General features: G+C 37.3%; 1 protein-coding gene across 1 annotated transcript in view; it reads left to right on the forward strand.

Moving 5' to 3' along the window:
• LOC136257833 (uncharacterized) overlaps positions 1-22065 on the forward strand; it is a 102652-nt gene that overhangs the window by 25836 nt on the left and 54751 nt on the right. Inside the window, exons 4-8 of the mRNA XM_066051132.1 lie at positions 9604-10350; positions 10486-10749; positions 11846-12834; positions 12948-12998; positions 13054-13158. Of these exons, the coding sequence (XP_065907204.1) occupies positions 9604-10350; positions 10486-10749; positions 11846-12834; positions 12948-12998; positions 13054-13158 (2156 nt within the window). The remainder of the gene's footprint in view (positions 1-9603; positions 10351-10485; positions 10750-11845; positions 12835-12947; positions 12999-13053; positions 13159-22065) is intronic.

The following is a 22065-nucleotide window of genomic DNA, read 5'->3' on the forward strand; positions in this document are numbered from 1 at the left end:
CTGTACCCTTGGCTCTTCTTGTAAATGTAGGTCAACCTATTCCCAGTAGAAATTTGGTAATGGCCAGTAACAGACATCTTAGATGACCCAGCTATTGCCCAAGTACCTCCTGTGAACCTGTCTTTTGGTACACCATAAACTCCCCAATTTTGTAGAGGTACTTCATTCCAAGAATTGCCACCAGAGAGGCATAGCAGATAATCCACATTGTTATATCTCTGATTGGACCTTTTCGCTGGTTTGGTCTTTAGTGACAACAGCTGGGTTCTACATCCTCAAGCAGGATGAAGTTAGTTGGGGCTAAGTCTGCAATTTCAATCAATTCAATTTTAAGGTCCAGGATTTTTAAAACGTCTCAGCTTGGAGGACTGTGATTGGCAAGGAAGACAGAAGGCAGTTCTTGTGGAATCAGGGGTTGAGTGATTTGAAGGGTTTGGAGCACTGGTAGGTAGTGATGCACCAATACCACTTTTTCACTACTTATGCAATACCAATACTTCCCCACAGGCATTTCTCACAAGAAACAGCTAGTAATTTAAACAGTAGTTGATAGACTAGCTTACTAAACACATTTGCTAATCTCATCAACTGCACTTTGCTGGCTCTGTTGCTATCAATTACAAGGATAACAATAGTTTATGACTTCAATGAATCTTATTCGTGGGTTACCATTCCATTTCCACTGTAATAATAAATCTAATGGCTGGCTTCTTTCAAAGAATTTATGGATTAGATCAGCTCTTGCTGAACTCTGCTCAATGCACTACATATGCCTCCATCTTGAAAAGTAATTAAATTACATCATTTAAAGCATTAGTTGATATTGGGCATTTATAGCTTTACTGATACAGGTTATTGAAAAAGTCGGAAATGTGTCTAGCACTCCTACTGGCGTATCCATGCAAAAACACTCAAGCTGTATAAAAAGGGTGCGGCCTTCAAAAAGCTTGGGTGAAAATAGATGTGAAATAAAAGTGGTGGCAATGAAATGGCTGTAATGATGTTAATGATAATAAATTTTAATAGTCCACAAAGCCATTATTATTATCATCAACTTCATTTCAGCCATTTTATTATGTTCACCTTTGATTTCACAACTTTTTTCACCAGGCTTTTTAAAGGCTGCACCCTTCATACAGCATTGCTGTTTTTGCATGGATTTCACTTCTTTTTGTATTTAAATATATTTCCCAAAGCCAATGGCTTTAAGGTTTATTTTTCCACAAATTATTGTTCTTCTTTTCTACAGATGCAATAATGATGATATACAACAAACTAGTGTTCTACCAATATAGAATAATACCTACTGATCCAATACCAAAGCCAGCTAATACTGATAATTACTATATAATTCTGTACTTGCTTATTCATGGCTATATAAATTTGCATTATAGTGTATCATAACAAAGTATTCACTATATTCTAGTTGATCCCTACTCTAGTTTAAAATTCCTTATACTTGTTAGCTATGAACATTTGTTTATTAGTGACTGTTCTATTAGAGTATCTTAATTTTCACGCAAAACAATATAAGTTGCAGTTGCTTAATTTTTTAACAAGCAAATCCTTCACCTTTTATACTAGAATGTGATTTCCAGCCTATTGTCACAAGTTTTAGTAGCATAGTACTTATTATGATGATTTGAACAGGTCTTTATAGTAGTGTATTGTCCTGCCTATCTGTACCAAAATTGCTATATAATATCAATTCATTTTATAAAGTAGAAAGTAAATGAGATGAACAACCGTGATAGCAGTGGTTCAGTGGTTAAAGATTTGTACGTTCAGTGTGGAGGCCCCTGATTCAAATGCTGGTAAGCTTTTTCTGACATGTTTCATTTACTTTTTTTACCCTGTGGTGACTGTTCCACTAGAGTATTTCAACCCCATGATTTACAGTTGTTTGGGTTTTGCTTTGTAACGCTATAGCTGTCAATGTGATTTCTTTTAAACCATGAAAGGTTTGAATTACTATGGCTAACCTATGTGCATACAAATTTTTAAGTTATTCACATAATTGGTTTACCCTGTACATAGGCATGACTAGTTGGCCTTTTTTAATGCAAATAATCGTCCATAGGTCTATGACTATTAATCATATTTGCACCAAAGTTGGTACATGACTGTGTCTTAAAGTGTACCAAAACTCAAGAAATCAAGCAACGCATCTGCATTTTATAATGGTTTTTGTATGGTGTGCAAAAAGATTAGTCTAAGCCCTCACCTCCCCTCCCCCTTCCATGAGCCCCTAAACCCAAAATGAGAAAATTAAGAAATCAAGTCAATTTTTGAAGGCTCATACTTCATGATTGCATTAGGCAATCTTGCTGAAATTTGGTATGTTGGGTGCTGAAGGTGGAGGGTGTTTGCAGTATAAGAAAAATGATTCCAAGGGAGCAGGGACCTAAATATCACATATTGTTTCTTCTTGTAGATATACTCACTGTGAGGTGCACAAGCTTTCTTTGCAACAGGACACACTAACGTGTGTCTTCATACCTATAATCAATACATTACTACTTAATTGAAGAACTCAAATTCTTAATTTAATTGATGAACTCAAATTCTTAATTTAATTGATGTTAGCTGTAATCATACACTATTGCTATATATTGAGTATTTCCTCAGTATTACAACCCTTTTGGAGGAGTGCACCAGGTGTATCAACGACCTTTTATAGGATTGGCGTAATGTGCAATATAAATGTTAGGTACAGCACGAGTAACCATCCAGTGTTTAGAAGTACCAGCACTGCAACCACAAGACAACAGTTAGGGTAGTAACAGAAAAATTACTTACTGAGGATAGCAGTGGGTGAAGCAACAGCAGCTAGGAAAGGAGACCACTGCTAGGATATCTATAAGGTTATGCTAACCTGTCTAGTAGCAATGACACAGTAATCAGTAACAGCTAACAGCAACATACGTAATAGCAACCAACCTACCATTGCAGCAGCACCGGCTTAATTATGGAAGTAATGGGGCTACAGCCTTTCTTGGGATAGTGGTAGTTGGAGTTGAACAGAGTGACAAGTCGTGTGAGGTAACAGGACAGGAGGGGTCAAGGAAAGCAACAGCGACAACCCACTACCAAAGTAGTACGACAGAGCCAGCCAGGAGGGAATCAGTAGTGCTAACCTCAATTAGGAATCTTGCTACCATAGCAATATGGTAGCAAGATTTGAGCAGTAACTACCTCACACTACCATAGCAACCTGCCAGCCGTTATAGAACCAAAGGTAGCAGTCTGCTCTGTAACAATTCAAAGGTCTGATCCATTGTAATAGGAAGAACCATTCTCAAGCACTTTGGTAGCAAGCAGCTAGAGGGAAAGAATAGAGTCACAGTGTTGTGTAAGGTTTGAGTGGGAATCTGTTACAGAATAGAGATTGGCTGGGGGTAATAGACAGTAGTGGCAGCAGCACCGTGCTTGACATCATTAGGCAGCCACATTGACTTTAGAACAGCATTTATACCTGTGGGGAGTGAGTTGTCAAAAGGCACATGGAGTGCAGTACCTGCATAAAAAGTTTGTTTTGTGACACCATGATCCTGCTAAAAGTGTTGATGAATGCAAGTTACTAAGAGGGTAGGGCATGATGAAGGAAGAACTATGCACAGTAGGATACTGATATAACAAGACAATGGCTGCAAGGGGTTGGGAACTGGTATGTGAATAGCAGCTACAGGGGTGGAATCCCTGGTATGACAAAATAGCAGTTACCAAATGTGGGGTCCAGTGTAATAAACACCAGGGGTGAGGCTTAAATGTGGTGCTATCTGCATTGATAGACTGCTGATGTGGCAGGCACCTTTTCGTAAGGAAGACGTCAGACTAGCCAAAACAAAGAACTAATATACAATGCCTTTTCTATGCTAATGCAAGTTTGGCATCCTACATTAGAAAAGCTGGGAAGGGTTAAGTACATATGTGTTTATGTCAAGTGCATTGCAAGTAGCTGGCTTTTGGTTTTACCCCTTGCCCTGTGAATACAACAAACTGGTCATTAGCTACATATCAAAGCACAATGTTTAGCTATCGGCATACAGGTACATGGAGAGGGACTTTAGTATTTATGGCATACAGTTTCATACATGTACTCCAGAGTAGGTTGCAACATGTATATCAACTAGATGGACAGGCTATATCAGCACCTTTAAATAACATTAATTAGCATTTAACACATCAGAGTTATTCCAGTCGCATTAACAGTAAAAGTACTGATGGAAATATGTAATCCTACTGAGTGTGCCATTGCAATGCTGTTTGCTACCAGCTGCTCAATCCACTCATGTTGCTCCATGGAGAAAGTGGGAGCATTTGGGTTCTCTTCAGGTGATGGGTTATCATGTTCAGCCATCTAGAATTTCATCCAGAATACGAGTCAATCAGTGCACAAGTATTAGCTTATTCAGGCAACTAACTACTCCTGCAGCACCTTCATAAGCAAAGGATACCTTTTAGAGAGCAGTATTCATAGTACTGGTCATGTAGGTTACTTCCGTTATTGACATCATATACCCCTTTGCCATATTTTGTCCATTTAATTATAGTGCACTGGGGCTCCCTCCATTAACTTTATAGTAAATAATTTGAAAAAAATGCAATTCTGTTGGGTATTTGCAGATCCAACCAGTATACACGTACGTCAACCAGTATGCATGTACGTACAAACTTGACCTACATCTAAGTAGGCAGCTATCAGATTTGTTGCTGTACATCAGACATCGCTTGATCTCAAAGTAAAGTCCAAACCATTCAACACTGGCACCTCAGTATTGATATTAAGCACAGTACAATATGTGACTGGATCTGCAAAATGCCGACAATTGCGCAGGCCTAAACTTTATAATATAAACTGTGAATTACAATTGATAAAATACTTGCGTATTATTAAAAATTCTGAATGCTTTTAGTCTTAGTGAAGAAGGGGTCTAACGATAAAAACCTGGGTATCATCTTATATGCCTACTCAAGAGAAGTTCAAAAATTTGTGTTTTGTGCAGTAGGCAAAAGGATATGCAAGTTATGAGCATTTGTTTATGTCCAGTTAAAGCGATATTACATGATTGATCTTTCTTCACTGAGTTTTCCTTAGTACGAAATGAAGAAAAGTGATACAAGGGAACACATTCGATTCCTACCCATAGGCAAACATGATTGTGAAAGTTTCTAGTCTGTATATCACTGCGTAAGCTACAACCACTTCAGTAAGCACCTGTAATTTTTTTTCTCTATTCTTGCTGTACAAATTGACTTTTCTGTTGTTGCTACTTTGTAGCAAAATGAAGCTGAAACTTGGCCAGAGAATACACTTGGCTAAGCAGATTATCATACAGTACGATAGTACTGTATAGTAGGGACCACAAAGGAGTAGGCGTGGCCCACGAGGTAATATTACCCAAAAAACAGCCTAAATTTCCCCTGACGATGATGAGGCAGTATTGGGTAGGTAAAACTAAGCCCAAACAAGTTTTCAGATCGACCTGAAACGCTTTCAACAGGTTGCTACGGAATTTAAAAAATAGTTTATTTGATGGAATTTTCTACTGACTGCCTGACTGACTGATGCCTTCAGACAAGTGTAACTCATAACGGCTAAGGCTATGGGCTTGATTTTTTCACTGTTTGACGTCGCTTCGGCCCGACAGGTGCCTTTTGGCATACCACAGTACGTACAATGCATTCTTCATGGACTTACCAGTGGCCTCCTTTGTGTCCCATTCATCTTTGCTGACATTGAAAAGTGTTGATTTGGCGATAGCACGTGATGGCTTCCCTTCTGCATAACGGAAATTGTCTGTATTTGTCATAGTGGCTATTTTAATAACAGAGGTGCTTTTCAAACAGTTCTTGATTCGTACTGCTGTGTAACAGGTTGAACACAGCCGACAACGAAGTGTAATTGATACTTCACTTTTCAGATGATGATTGGGCATGTGGTACCATTTCTTTCATTCAGTATGTGTGGATTGCAGAGGTGCTTTTCAAACAGTTCTTGATTCAAAATACTGCGTAACAGGTTGAACATAGCTGACAACGAAGCATAATGGATACTTCACTTTTCAGATGATAATTGGGGCACACGGCACTATTTAAGATGCGGTATGTGGGGGTTCACCAGTCATAATAATTATTTACAAAAATAGGTTGACAAACAAGTACACAGAAAAAATTGGAATTTTCAACTAGAGTAGGGACCATAGCACATCGATAAAAAGTTGTGAAATAAGCTGGAGTAGTGCACGACATTAAATCATAGTAAAACAATAAGAAGTGTTACAGTATCCCTACTGTGCTCAAGATACCATAATGGAAATGCACAGTAGGGATATAGCACTTCTTATTGTTTTACTGTAATTTAATATTGTGCACTACTCCAGCTTGTTTCAGTACTTTTTATCGATGTGCTATGGTCCCTACTCTAGTTGAAAATTCCAAATTTTTCTGTGTATTTGTTAATGTTTAATAATCAAGAATGTAAAACAAAAAGCACAAATATGTCGGGGTTTTGCATATCCAGTTACGTATTCTATTGTGGTAGTTGATTTGATAAATTACATGCAGTTCCCAGAGCCCTTTTTTCAACTACCCATGCAACACTTTGTGTGCCTCTCCTAGCCAAGAAACAAATGTTACAATGTACAGTGACAAAAGGACTTTATCAATTTCAAGTGCCATGTTTGGTTGTACAGTTACGTACATGTAGCAATGTGTCATGGGACTGTGATATGACACTGACCTCCTGATATACTATGGTGTAGATAAAATTGATAGGCTACTAAAACGTACCTGTGTATATCAAAGTTAGGTTTGTACAAATTCATATTTCCAACACAAAAGACTGCCCAATGATCATACATGTTCTTGTAGTATGGATTACATGTACTAGTCAGAGTATGTGAAGCACAAGAAGCAACTATATACATAGTATAAGAGCTTAAAAGTGGTTGACTACAAGCATATTAAAATAAATAGGTGTAATTCATGGAAGTTTGGAAAACTAGCCAAATTTCATGTGCTCAAATGCTTTATGTATGTCACATGTGATGGAGATTACATCTAGTTGTTTTTGGTGACATATGTATATGTATACATGCATGCATGTGCTTTCTGTTCTTTGTTTTTGTCTTGAAAGCATACTACGTATGTGTGTATACAGTATCATGTCTGGGCACCCGCATTAAATGGTCATTATTGTCATTATTTTTCCAAAACCACTTCCTGTGCTGCTTTCTGGAAACTTCTCATGGAGCCTTTTATTTTGCGTTGCTAAAAGGCACAATGAAACTTAAAATGAATGGTTCTAATGGTTGCTAGCTTGCAAAAAAAGCCATTTTCATGACCTTGAAATCCTCTCAAAATCAAAATAATCTAATAGAGCAGTCGAATCTTTAATAATGAATAATGATAATAAACCTCCCGCCCGCACCGAAAAATGAAAACCTCAGGACGGGAAACTACAGTCTTATTTGGAGTGGCCTTAGTTATATATATATAGTACAATACATTATTGTCTACATTGTTCACAGATCCAGTCAGCATCTTCTTTAACTTCATCATTTGGAGATATGCATTTGTCTTGGTGGAACCATTCTTGTCATTGCTCACAAAATACCATTGTTCCTCCATCGTTTGGTTGTAAACAGACCGGACATATAAATAACTTCACCTGTGTTCTTATATTACTCGTCAATCTTCTTTTCTAACCACTGGAAACTCAGTCAAAATTCCATTTTCTAGGTATGATATTGATATACTGTACACCCTGGTCATCCCCTTGTACTTTTAGACCACCCAGAGTAAATTACTGCAGGACTAAAATTAATATTTATATACCACTTGTGTGCATACACAAAGGTATCACAGTACCATTAAATTAATGAAAACACCAATATATACCCTAGCTATGGTATAGGTACCTTAGTTGGCACATGCAGTATACGTACATATGTAGAATTATAATTGAGCCATAAATGAGGTTATATACTGCCTTATAATTATCGTAAATCATAATAACAACCACAAAATTAAGCCTATTCTCATTATATAATTATAAAGACATGCTGCTTATGTCAGCACAGAGTGGTATGACTGTCACAAGTGCATGCTCAGAGCTGGATGTAAAATAAAAAGAATTCTACTTAGCTAGCTTCAGTTTTTTTTTCAATATCACATTTATAAATAGCCAATTTAAGCTAACAGGCCATGCACTTCCCTAGGTGAAAGCTACCATACACAGATACAAAATCCAGTATAGCTAAATTTATATAGCTTGCATACCTCTTGAATGAATGTTAGCTACTAAAGCTGCAAACAAATCAGTTGCTCCTTGCGAGGTCCACTGAAATCTGCTGTGCCTACAAAGACTGAAATCTGATCTGTAAATTTCACTGAAGCAGTATAAAATGAAGACACTACAGAATTGTGGTTTCTAAGATGCCTTATATGTACAAGACTTGAATGATTTATATTATGTAATAGATTGCATAGAGATGGGGAATACAGATGATGTTACGATAAAGGGGCGCGAGCTAATGAAAAAGTTCATGCCAAAAATTTCTGATTTCACTCCAAATTTTAAAGTTGAAAATTAATTTCTGTGTGGTTGTATGAAATTTCATAGCGTGAGTGGCCCCTTGATATGGCCTCATTGTCATAAGGGAAAATTGGAGCTTGTTTTTTGGCCCCTTGATACTGCCTCATTGTCGTAAGGGAAAATTGGGGCTGGCTTTTGGGTGATATTATTTCGTGGGCCACGCCTACTCCTTTGTGGTCCCTACTATACTGTTACTATCGTACTGTATGATATGTACTACACATACATATCATTGTGTCTATAGTAAATGTATGACTGAGGAAGCATGTGGGAACACTGAAACCATTACACATTACAGATTGTGTAACTTGGATTGTAATAAGGGCAGAAAAGTACTTTTGTAATAAAACACATTTATATAAAAGCAATTGGTACAAATGCAAGTTTTAGACAAAATGTATGAAAGTTTTTATTGCCTCATTGGTCAGTGAATTAACATTGCAATGGGTAAGTCCTAGGTATCATTGTGTTTGCCTGTTCATTGGGAGTTCACAATCCTTGTTTCATTTCCATACACAGGAGGGTTTCTAAGTTAGAGATGTCTGTATACGTTGCAGTGACGAATTCGATTACTGACAATCTTTCTTCAGTGAACTTGCCTTCCTTCTCAAACACAGAAGCAAAAGCTATTATAATACCTAAATACTTTACAAATTTATGGCAAACACAATGAGCCAAGGTTCAACTTCATACACCATTGTATCAGTAAGTTATAATGGTTTATGTTAGTGCCTATAGATTACAGTGTTTTCTCAATGGCTTCTGTGCATATCAATTATTTGCTCATCTGGCTGTCTATAGTGCAGTATTTTCTACACTGCTTAACTTATGAAGCTAAAATTTAGCCAGCCATCTCTATAGACAACAAAATTACTACACTGTAATTAAATGAATTTTGAAAGTGCATGGATATTGAAAGTTCTGTTCTGTAAATTAGGTCATGTATAAAATTTGTGTATATGGTATTAATAAAGATATTACAGTATTTGCGTTTGTATATGTAGACTATCAGCAAACTGTGAATACACAAGAGGCACCATCTACAATTGATTTCTCTGAATTTGATACTGTCAGTGAGGCATTTATATATTTAACATCCAATGTCAGTAATCACTTGCAAAACGCTAACTTTTATGTCATCAGAAGGGCTTGTGTTGAGCAGATCAACACTCCCAATGGAGCACGTGTCTCACCTGATATTGTACAAGCAGCTAAAGACCTTGATGCACTGTTAGATAATCTAGCAGCCACTCCATATTGGAGTTGGATTGACCTAAGATTAATGCAAGCTCTGGTAACTGCTTCAGGCTCAAGTGCTGCTAAGTCACTTTTATCTGGCTACAAGAGATATATTTTACCAAAAAAATTACTTGACGTGTTGCCTAATGAACCAAGCAAGCAAGTGAAACAAGAGTATTTCACTAAAATCGTTTCAAAGCTAAATAAAGAGGCAAATGATATTACTGTGGCTGATTTGTTGGAATTTCGGTCCCAATTGGAAGGAGTAATCATGGATATCAACAATGGTACTTGTGTACTGGACCACTTTAAAAATGGATGCATTGAAATCCACTGGTACATTCCCATTAACTGTGTTGACCATGCTTACCAGAGTGCTAGTTGTAAACGTCATTGTTTTCATGAACTAGACCTGCAGTACATTCAGATAGGAAGTCATCCACCAATCATTGATCCTTTTGCAGTTAAAATTGAATCAGATTTGTCAGAGCATCCACTGCCAGATATTGCTGGTGAGCTCAAACATATAAATTGCAAATAATTTATTGATTACATATGTATGACTATTATAAATTTTATCCCTTTAACATGATGTGCATTGTTGATGCATTGCATGTTTACATCTTTCATTTTTCTATACTACGTAGATACTACCAAGGATATTGTTGATCACTTCTTCAATTACCTTTCCCTTGAGATGGATGCTGATTTGATAGCACAGCAATTGAATTCTCTAAAACTACTAAATCAGGATGAGTTTCACGTTGTCATGACAGGCATGAGTAACTATCAGAAAAACTGCCTTGTTTTAGAAAAGATAAGGAACATGGATATGGATTCATTAACAGCTTTTTGCAAATTGTTGGAAAGTATTCCTCATCATAAGCATATGGGCACTATGTTATTAAATGGTAAGAATGCTGTGTACAGGGGCGGATCCAGGAGCTGGCAAGGGGAGGGGCACAAACAGGCTGAGTTGTAGCTAGGTGGTTGGGGAACTTCTCTTGTTAGTTGCTGCATTTTTGAAGCAGCAAATAATCACCACTTAGTAGTGTCTCACTGTTGATTTTTGACATTTTGGCTTTTGCAGATGGTTGTGAAGTCTTAAAGCTGTGTAAAAGGCTATGAATCTCTTAAATTACAGCAACACGATAATTATTTTAGAGGCACTTAGTACGCAGGAAGGTGCTGGGGGGCAATTTCACAGTTAGTTTGACTTTGGTTTGCTTTGATTTCAGGTGAATTTATAATTGCTACTAAGATTTGCACGTTTTCATGAGTTAATTGATCTAGCCCTGACATAAAGTTTAGTATTTTAATCAGAAGTATGGTTCCTCCAAACGGTGAGGGGGGGGGGGGGGGGGGGGGGGGCATTTGCCCCAAATTCCCCATCCTGGATCCGCCATTGGTGTACAGTATATCCTCAGTCAACCCAAGCCCTTTTAAGTGGTATTAAATTTTGTCTTTGCAATGTATTGTTTTTTCTTTGTTGTTGTTTCATTGTACTGATTTGACCTTAGATTATTTTTTATCTGTTCAGGAAAGCACTCAAATACAGGCATTGCTTTTTGGTGACATCCTGTGTTTTTGACAAATTAGAAAAGCAACAAATCTGGGGAATCAGTCTTATCACTTATTTACAAGTATTAAAAAATGACAGTGAAATTTGATAGTGCGTTCATAATGTTTTGTGTTTGTGTCAAAAAATCGAACTTACTGTCATGGGAAATAAGACTGGCTTTCCCACATTCAATCACAAAATTAATGTGAACAGATTTTGCAAAACAAATCCAAACTGCACATCAGGGAAAATCAAACTAACACCTGCAGTGGGTAGCTACACTATCATAGTATTAGTTCACTACCCTTGGAAAGTTATAATAGCTAGATTTTTTCAACGTTAATCTCAAATTCACTGATGTGCAATTTGGAAAGTTTTCCAACATCCAGTCACAAATGATCAAGAACAAGTGATGTAACTATTTACCGTATTTCCCCTCTACACAGTGTTCCAGTCATTTGGATTCATCACACTTGGTCCAAAGATAGAATATGAAAAAGAACAAACTGCTCCTATAACACCACACGTTGATATATCAGATTCACCAGCAAGAAAGAGACCATTCCCCCTTGAACACCCGGCACCTTTAAAGCAACTTAAACAATCTGAGGAAGGCGATAGCCTTCATAAGGCACCAATAAGTGATTTATCAAGTGCACACACTCAAATGGATACATCAGTACAGAGGCCAACACCTCTTAAGTTACATAGTGCTTTTAAAGACTTCTTTCAAATGTCTGTTAATACAGAATTTTTAAATGTTACTGATCAACTACAAAATATCCTTCAATCTTATGATACAGAAGCTATGCTTGAAAAGTGTGAAAATATGATGGCCAGTAACACAAATAACATTCCTCTCTTTTCTAGTAATCAACTGCAAAAGTTTAAAGAGTGCAAACAAGCTCCTGAATTGCTTCAAAAACTTAGCCCTTTTTGTAACTGGAGTAATCATACAGTGCTTCATGAAATGATTAGAGCTTGCAACAATTCTGAGGCTTCTGATCTCCTTGAACAGTTTAATTCACAAATTGACTTATCTTTGCCTGTTACAGATTATCCCATTCCTCAACCATCTCCCAACATGATCCCATATGATACTAGTTCACACACCGTATTGGCTGTTAAGCTTAGTACTGAGTTGAAAAGCATTTCCCTTCAACAGGTGTTTGATCTACAGTGTTTACTGCAAGAAAAGTTTCAGCTTTCTCCACACAGTTTTCAGCTACTGGCAGCAAACAGCATGCCAATTCTTTACTGGATGATTCCAAAGAGTGTAGTTTTTGTAATTACATCAAACATTACTGATCAACAAAGTTTTCTTCACCAAAATGGCATAATGGAGGTGTCCATTTATCCTGGGCTTATTTATGCAACTGTTAATAAAGTGAGAGTTGGACCATTATCATTTCTGAATAACTATGTTGATTTTGAGGTAATTAATATGTACACACTTTTGTACACTATGAATTATATCAAGAGTTTATAAATGTGTACCTACCTACACATTATACACTCTTGATTATATTGTACACATTATTCTTGTAGGCAAAACAAACAGAGCAAAATTTACTTCGTTCGCAACTAAGTCAAGTGGAGGTACGTATGTATTCATATAAATGATGTTTCAATGACATGATCTTTTGCAATACAGGAAATTCCAACGGTGTTATGCACCCTTCAAAGAGAGTTATTGAAAGTTAAAAAAGAAGAATACTTAGAAACTGATGTGGAAGTGAAAAGTAAAATAAGTGAACAGGTAAATGAAATCCTCCTTGTAAAAACAGCATATGCAATATATATATATCAAGACACACGGTAGTGTGTCGTGCGGCCCAAGAAGCCGGCGTGCCACACCATGAGTATATTGACAGAAAGAAAGAAAACATCATTTTCACACTTTTGTATCTCGGTGATACCTTATCCGATTGAAACCAATTTGCTGCAAAGTTGCCCACCAGCCAGGGGAGTCTATATTCCAAATTTGAAGGAAATCACTCAAGCCATTTCCGAGATATGAGCGGCCAAAGTTTAATTTTTTTTCTTGGTTTTTTTTTTTCTTCTTCGTCTTTTTGCACACTTGCAAAAATTGCTATAAAACGCTAACTCGTGCTCCGATCGCCTTGAAATTTGGCACACAGAAAGGGAGTCCAAAGGTAGGGTCCGCAATGAAAAAATCGATGATCACGAAATTACTTCCCTATCATTTCAACCTGTAGGGCATATCAAAGAGTTTTTCTATGTACCAATAAAACTTATTTATCTTTCTCCATACGACGGGAATCGCGATTGTTTTGTGCTGGAAATCGTGAAAATTACGCGCTCTCCGGATGAAGCATAGGTTCCTTCCCATACTTGGCATATATAGTCTAGGTATATACCTGATTATAACGCACAGCAGAAATAAATCGATTTGCTACTGTGGATTTGGTATGGAGCTACTCTTTGCCGAATATCGGCCGAAAATCACGTATTTTTAGATTCGGAGCAACCCAGCAATCAACAAAAGGAAAGCCCACAAACCTTCACTATACAGCAATATAGTTTGGTTATCACTTCATGCACAGTGCAAGTTTCATATGGATCTGAGCTTTCCTTCCATCAAACTAAGCGGCATGAAATTTCTTCCTAGCGCGTCTGAGACTAAAATGGGAGGTGTGGCTGTAATAACCCCAAGTTTTAGTTTCTCTAGCAAGTTATTTAGGTTTCAATATATACCTAATGGTATTAGCTTCCAGCTAGCAATGGATCACGTGATTATGGATTGATTTTTCGTGTGCATTATAGCTATACATAGTTAGCTATGTAGTGGTATAATCCAAGTAAAATTTCACTAGTATTTTATCAACGTTTGACTGAGACACCATGCACTGGTGAAGCATAGAGTTAAGCATAGTAAAACTTGGATTCTACTAAAAATAGCAGTGTTCTTTGTATGTAAGAGCAAGATACTCTAATAGAGTAGTCATGTAAACAGCTAGTCTCCAGTCTCTCTATTATATTTTGTTCTCTTTAGTAAGAAAGTGGAATCCATAAACAGGAAAGTAAAAGTGCAATTGGAAAGAAACCTCAGCAGTATCAGATTACTGGTTGGGGGCACACCATAAATGAATCCACATTATGGGTGCATGGCTATACACAGAGGCAATATTTATAGCAAGATTAGATAATAAGAACAATTATGCTGCTAGAGTTTCAATTCACTACAATAATGATTCTATATAGCTGCAGGGGCATTTCAAAAAGATATATTGGTATGAATTGCCAACCTTGCACTACTAAATAGCACAACACACACTTTTGATTAATTAGCTATACCCTATACTAACTGTAACTGTAAGTTTTGTACATGAAATGATTTGTATAGGTCCTTCTAGTATACTGCTAAGCAAAAATTCATCACACAAACGGGCTGTCAAATTATAATGTCTACAAAATTGTAATTTTCCTGTGCCTTAATCATACTCCCTGGTGGAGGCTCTGCACAGCAATAAATACAATACAATATAATTATAATTTTAATGGTACAAATACATATCTATATAATTATATTTAAATTAATTTTGCAAGCTTTTAAATTTCTGTTTTGCTTGTAGGATGTGCATGCAATTTTATGTTGAACTATATAGACTGTATATGGTATATATATATTGGTAAGATATTGCATGTGTGAGATGTAGACATTTACTACAGATATCCTTTTTATTATGAGTCATAAGTTAAGGACTTGTAATACTCGGTATAACATGCAGTTTCAATGGCCTATGTCTTTTTTTTATTTTTATTTTGCTGCGAAAACTTCACAAACAGAAGAATATACACAGATATAATATAATAAATAATGTTAGCTATTGATTGCAAAATAATAGTTATGTAGCAGAGATTTGAATATGTCAGTGTTTTCCGCTTCAAAGATGTAGTGAGGTAGTACGTTCCATTGCCTTGATGTTGATAGTACTTGGAGGTGTCAGTGTTACAAAATGGTTCAATGAGTCTGAACATATGGCATGCATGATCTGGTCTGTAGCTGGTACTGTGATGTCTGCAGATGAAACTCAGGTATGTGACTATTATGGTGGTAAATAGACATTTTGTTTAAGAATGTTGTATAGCATATAGTTAAGGAGAGCTGTTCTCTTCGAGACTCAAGTGATTCCCACTCTTCCCACTACGGATCTATTACCTTAAATGTGACTTAAAATGTGATTTCTAAAGAACATGTAATTGTCTTCAATGACTTACAAACCTCACATAAATTCAGGAATAGCTATACACATGCATAGACAGCTCTACAAAGTGCATGCATATTATACATATATTATAGAGCACTCAGTACATTGTGGCTGTTGGTATAAGTTATCCAACAGGCCTTTGGTGCGGTTTCTCACGATAAAGCCAAAAATAAGTGATACCCTTCAGCTATGGGTGAAAAACCTAAAAGTACTTGTTTGTTATTAAAGGCTCATATATATATATATACAGAGTAACTTCCTGCAGCCTGCTGTAAAAAAAAAGATTGAGGACATACCTCCCTTACTTTTAAGAAGAAATTAACTGCTAAACTTATATACCACTGATGTAAATGATTTTTGTTGGCTCTAAAATATATATATAGTATGAAATACTCTTTGTCAGCTGTTTGCTTCAAATCCGTTAAATACCACAACTGTTTATATGACTGTTCTATTAGAGTATCTCGATCTTGCATGCAAACAACCCTGCCATTTTTGGTAGGACCAAAGTTTTACTGTGCCTAACTCTAGTAGCTTCGTCAGTGGTGTGGCAGTCAGATGTTGATAAAAATACTAGTGAAATTTGCCTGAACCATGTATAGCTATAATGCACACAAAAAATCAATCCATAATCACGTGATCCATTTCTAGTTGGAGACTAATACCATTAGGTGGTCACAACATAATATTGAAACCTAAATAACTTGCTGGAGAACATAAAACTTGGAATTATTACAGCCACACCTCCCATTTTAGTCTCAGACGCGCTAGGAAGAAATTTCATGCCGCTTAGTTTGATGGAAGAAAAGCTCAGATCCATATGAAACTTGCACTGTGCATGAAGTGATAACCAAACTATATTGCTGTATAGTGAAGGTTTGTGGGCTTTCCTTTTGTTGATTGCTGGGTTGCTCCGAATCCAAAAATATGTGATTTTCGGCCGATTTTCGGCAAAGAGTAGCTCCGTACCAAATCCACAGTAGCAAATCGATTTATTTCTGCTGTGGGTTATAATCAGGTATAGACCTGGACTATATATGCCAAGTGTGGGAAGGAACCCATACTTCATCCGGAGAGCACGCAATTTTTCACGATTTCCAGCACAAAACAATCGCGATTCCCGTTGTATGGAGAAAGATAAATAAGTTTTATTGGTACGTAGAAAACACTTTGATCAAGACACACGATAGTGTGTCGTGCCCAAGAAGCCGGCGCGCCACACCGTGAGTATATTGACAGCACTTCAACATCTAGTGCTAGGGGTGGTGGCAAGGGGTGCTGGTTACCCCGGGAAAAAAAGTATATTGACAGGAAGAAAGAAAACGTCATTTTCACACATTTGTATCTCGGTGATACCTCATCCGATTGGAACCAAATTTGCTGCAGAGTTGCCCGCCAGCTAGGGGAGTCTATATTCCAAATTTGAAGGAAATCACTCAAGCCATTTCCGAGATACGAGTGGCCAAAGTTTCGTTTTTTTTTCTTCTTGGTTTTTTTTTTCTTCGTCTTTTCGCACACTTGCAAAAATTGCTATAAAACGCAAACACGTACTCCGATCGCCTTGAAATTTGGCACACAGAAGGGGAGTACAAAGGCGAATTCTAGCATCAAATTCGGTGCAAATCCCGTAAATGATTCAGGAGTTATGACCGATTATTCGCGTAAAACAAGATCGATTTGTTGTCACGCCTACAGGGTAAACCGCTTCATGGAATGAGTTGAAAATTGCTATGTAGATGGAGTAACCATCGTAGGAGTGCCTTTTGGTGGTTTGAAAGGAATCGAGATAAAGACCACGGAGATATGACACAAAACCCAACCTGTGTCACAATTACGCGATCGATTTTTAGGAATAAAAAAGTATTAGTTTTCACGCCTACTAGGCAAACCGCTAAGAGCAATGAGCTGAAAATCGGTGTATAGCTGGAATAATCTTCATTGAAAGTCCTTGCAGTAGTATAGAAGAATTGGAGTACAAACCACTGAGTTATGATTCGAAAGCCAACTCCGTGTAGCAAATGCGAGATCGAGATACTCTAATAGAACAGTCACCCTAATAGAGCATTCAGCTAATTTATTTACTCCATTATAGAATTCTATTACCATATTCTGTAGGGAGTTCAGCTGCAAACAGTTAATCTTATAGACAGTTCAGCAAGAAGCAAGTCACCCTATAGAGAGTTCAACTACAAATATATCGCTGTAGTGATTCATAACATTGCAAGTCACACTGAAGAGAGTTCAGCTATAAACAAGTCATGCACCCTGTAGAGAGTTCGGCTACACTCTCTAGAGAATTCAGCTACAAACAAGTCACTGTGGAGAGAGTTCAGCTACAAAGAAACTATCCTGTAAAGAGTTCATCTATACAAACAAGTTACCCTATAGAGATCACCTGCAAACAAGTAACCCTGAAGAGAGTTCAGCTACAGACAAGTCACTTTATAGTTTATACAGTGTTCAGCTACAAGTAAGTCACTCTGTAGAGAATTCAGCTACAAATAAGTCACTCTGTAGAGAATTCAGCTACCACCAAGTAACTCTGTAAAGAATTTTGCTACAAACAAGTCACCGTGTAGAGAGTTCAGCAACCAAAATACTACTCTGTAAAGAGTTCAGCTATACAAACAAGTTATACTGTAGAGAGATCAGCTAGAAACAAGAGAGAGTTCAGCTAGAAGAAGTCACCCTGTAGAGAACTCAACTGCAAAGAAACCCTGTAGAGAGATCAACTACAAACAAATCACCCTGCAGAGCATTCAGCTATAAACAAATCACCCTGTAGAAAGTTCAGGTACAAACAAATCACCCTATATACAGTTCAGCTACAAAAAAAATCATTCTGTAGAGAGTTAAGCTACAAAGAAGTTATGCTACAGTGAGATCAGTTTGAAACAAGAGTAGCGATTTGCGACCTCGTGATTTTCGACACACAGCCGTAAATCTCTCCTCAGTGAAAACCCCGTCTTCTTTTAACTAGTCTTTATGCAAAACTCGATTCCTGGATTCCAGCGCATCTAGCAAAATTTTATTTCAAGTTATTTGGTTTGGTATTTAAAAAGTTATTGGATTTTGAAAATCTACAAATAAAAAACTCCATGTAAATTTTAGGCTCGAGTAATTAGAGCAAAATTCTATTACACTTGTGGCACCTGATACACCTTGAACTAATTAGTGTTTCCGCAAAGTTACAGCTGGATCCGGCGTGATTTAGAGCTTGTATAGGTTTTCAATAGTGCTGATTTTGATTCTGACAACCGTACGTGTGAAAAAGAAGAGATAAGGCCAGTTTACTAGGTGTAAATGTCACATATTTCAGTTTATTTGTATGTAAAGTGTATATATCTAACCTGTACGCACTATACTCGCATTCATTGAGGTATTTGTGTCACTGTTGTAGTATTTTGTGACCGACTGATGCATTCTTTTAGCCCGCGTTATTATATTTGCTTCGTCAAAAGAAAATGGACACTATGCTCCTTTATAAAGCCTTTATTAGGCTCCTTTGTAGCCAGAATCAGTGAAGAAATATCTTTGTTGGTTGGTTAGTGGTCGTTGTTAGCTCCAGGGGCAGGCTTTAATTGAGAGCTGTTTCTGCTAATGAAAACCATGGTAATTATGTGGTAATGTTAATTTCTTTCATTGTCTGTAGATGAGTGTCAGTAGTCCAGGACCACTATGTGAAGAGCTGGGGCTGTATGGTGAAATGCTTTTGCTTGACTCCATTGAACTGACTAATCCTATAGATCAAGAGAAAATTACCAAAGGTGTTATTTTTTAATTGAGTCAGTTTCGCAAAAGCCATTTGGTTTCCTGGAATACATTTTATACATGGATGAAATCAATTTGTCCAGGTTTATCCTTGCCAAAGTTGCCAGCATTGAAATCATACATTTACCGGATTGAAACTAAGATCAAGCAACTTAAGCGGAACCATTGTGACGAAGAAATAAAGTCAATTATAAAGGAACCATTTCTCAAGGAATGTCAACGACCCAATGACAGCACACTAACAGTGGATAGAGAGAAAGTTTCAAGTACAACTAAACAAAATTGGCCCTACGAAACAGAAGTATTAACATCTGTCAAAAAATCACTAGCTTGTGAACTTGTAACAGTTCAAAATGCATTAACACCTCAAGAAGCAAAAACAGATGACCTTACAACCAAATTAAGCAAGCTAAGCATTCGGAACACCAATAAAAAGCTGAAACGTAGGGATGAGAAAATCTTGGAATTAAAGGATCAAGTAAAAGAGAACGAGAAATTACAACAAGGTTTGAATAAGGCTACTGCACGTGTTAAGAGTTACCAATATAAATTAGGTGTATCTAAAGGTAAGTGCGATACTATCAGTGAAAAGTGTGATCAGTTGGAGTCAGTTGCTCAAGGTCTTAAAAAAGACATGATCTCATTTAAACAATCCTTAAAAGAGTCAGAGAACGATTACAGGAGATTGTTTGAGAGGCTGCAGGAGCTGGAATTTCATACGTTTGAAACCAAAGAGCACCAGAAAAAGTACTTGGATAATATAAGAGCATGTTGCATTGAGCTACTGAGTCTTAATGTCGGCATAAACAATGTAGAGCCTGTAATTAGATCTGTTCTCAAGCATATTGCATCATTTGAGATAAAAGAATTGCCACATCCCACTACCCTTACTCGAATGTATTCTGAGATGAAAGGCTTAGCTTGCCAACAGTTGAAAGGAGATAATCTCACTCTTCATAGTGATGGGACATCAAAGTATGGACAACATTTTTATTCTTTCCAACTTTCTACCCCAGATAGTACATATTCTCTTGGGTTAACAGAAATGCTGAGTGGATCAGCTACTCAAGTAATTCCTACCTTTCAACAAATCCTGTATGACTTAGAGCTTACATCCCAGTCTGGTTCGAGTCATGTCATCCTGTCCAAAATTAAGAACACCATGTCAGATCGACACATAGTTGAGAAGAACTTTAACTCTCTTTTACAAAGTTATCGTATGGAAGTTTTACCCAGTGTGGTTGATAACTGGGCTGAGCTAGGTGAAGGTGAGCAACAGGGTATCAGCACACTAAACAACTTCTTTTGTGGTTTGCACCTTCTAGTGGGCATGGCAGATGTTGCATCATCTACTTTACTGCAGTGGGAACTGACACATTTTGAAGGAGCTGTTGGTGCTGCAGCTCACTTTGGTAGTACCACCAAACAGTCCGAATCTGGAATAGTACGTCTTGTTAGAACGGCATGCAAAGCTCTTTGCAAACATGGAAGTGAGCAAAGTGGTATTTATCAGCCTCTCACTGTCTTCCTTGCCACCAATGGTATAAATAAGAATCCCCTAGTTTCATTTCGAGGAAACCGTTTTAATATAGTATTTTATGATACTGGAGCACTGTACTACATATCTGAGCAGGTGGTCAGCTTTTTTAATGATGTATGGCCGACCCCAAACCAATTGCTCAAAGCTGTTCACAGTGATATCAGAGTTCCAGAACTGGTAGCTGGATGCCGTGCTCTTGGTTTAATTAACAAAGTCATTACAGGTCCTCTTTGGCGTGTGCTAGAATCTGACAATGTAACAATTCTGGAGATGAATACGTATTTTGGTGTGTTGATCACAAAACTAGATGTATGGGCTCAAGATGCCAGCAAATTGTTGCAAGGGGATGCAGAATTGTATGCAGATTATCCTCCAACAAAGGATGAGATCCTCCAACAAAGGATGAGATTTGGTATTGCTTAATTGCTAGTACAGATCACGATGCAACTACACAAGAATTGCTTCAGGTTTTATGTAGCGCTTTCTCAGCTCTTCTTTCTCGGCTGGTACAAGACCACTTACCTGGTGGAGCATACTGTAATCCTAGTGCTGAGCTTACCCATGAAACTAAGTCAGTTTCCAAAACAAATGTAGTGAGTGAACGAGACTTTGGAAAACTGGACCGTCTTTTGCGTGAAAAGCCTAATGCCACTACACTGTCTTTGGAAGCTATGATATTGTTTTCCAATAACAAAACTATGAATTGGTTGACTTCTAAATCACCAGAAGAAGTACAGCAACTTCTTCAAGCTGCCAGGAAAATAGCACCAGAATTCAGGCGATTGTTTAAGGAGAGGAAGCAGAATATTTTGGAAGAGTGCATTAAAGCTCTCCATGAAAAGCAACATGCATTGGAGGCTGCACGTGTAAAACAACTAAGGATTAAAGAAAACCTTACTAAAGATATTATTCAGTATGGCCTGTGGCAAAGCAAAGATGATATTGCTGAAGGTGTTGCTAAGGAGAGATCCAAGACTGCAAAGTTGAGGGCTTTGAAAGTCCAGTTTAACTTTAGGAAACAGGTTTTAGACCAGAGAAGCTATCGTCATAAAGAACTGTTTTTGTTTTCTAAAAATGGACAACAGTATACTGTAGAGGAGTTGATGGATAACCTTGCCAAATT

The sequence above is a fragment of the Dysidea avara genome, chromosome 6 (assembly GCF_963678975.1).
Source record: "Dysidea avara chromosome 6, odDysAvar1.4, whole genome shotgun sequence".
NCBI classification, from domain to species: Eukaryota; Metazoa; Porifera; class Demospongiae; order Dictyoceratida; family Dysideidae; genus Dysidea; species Dysidea avara.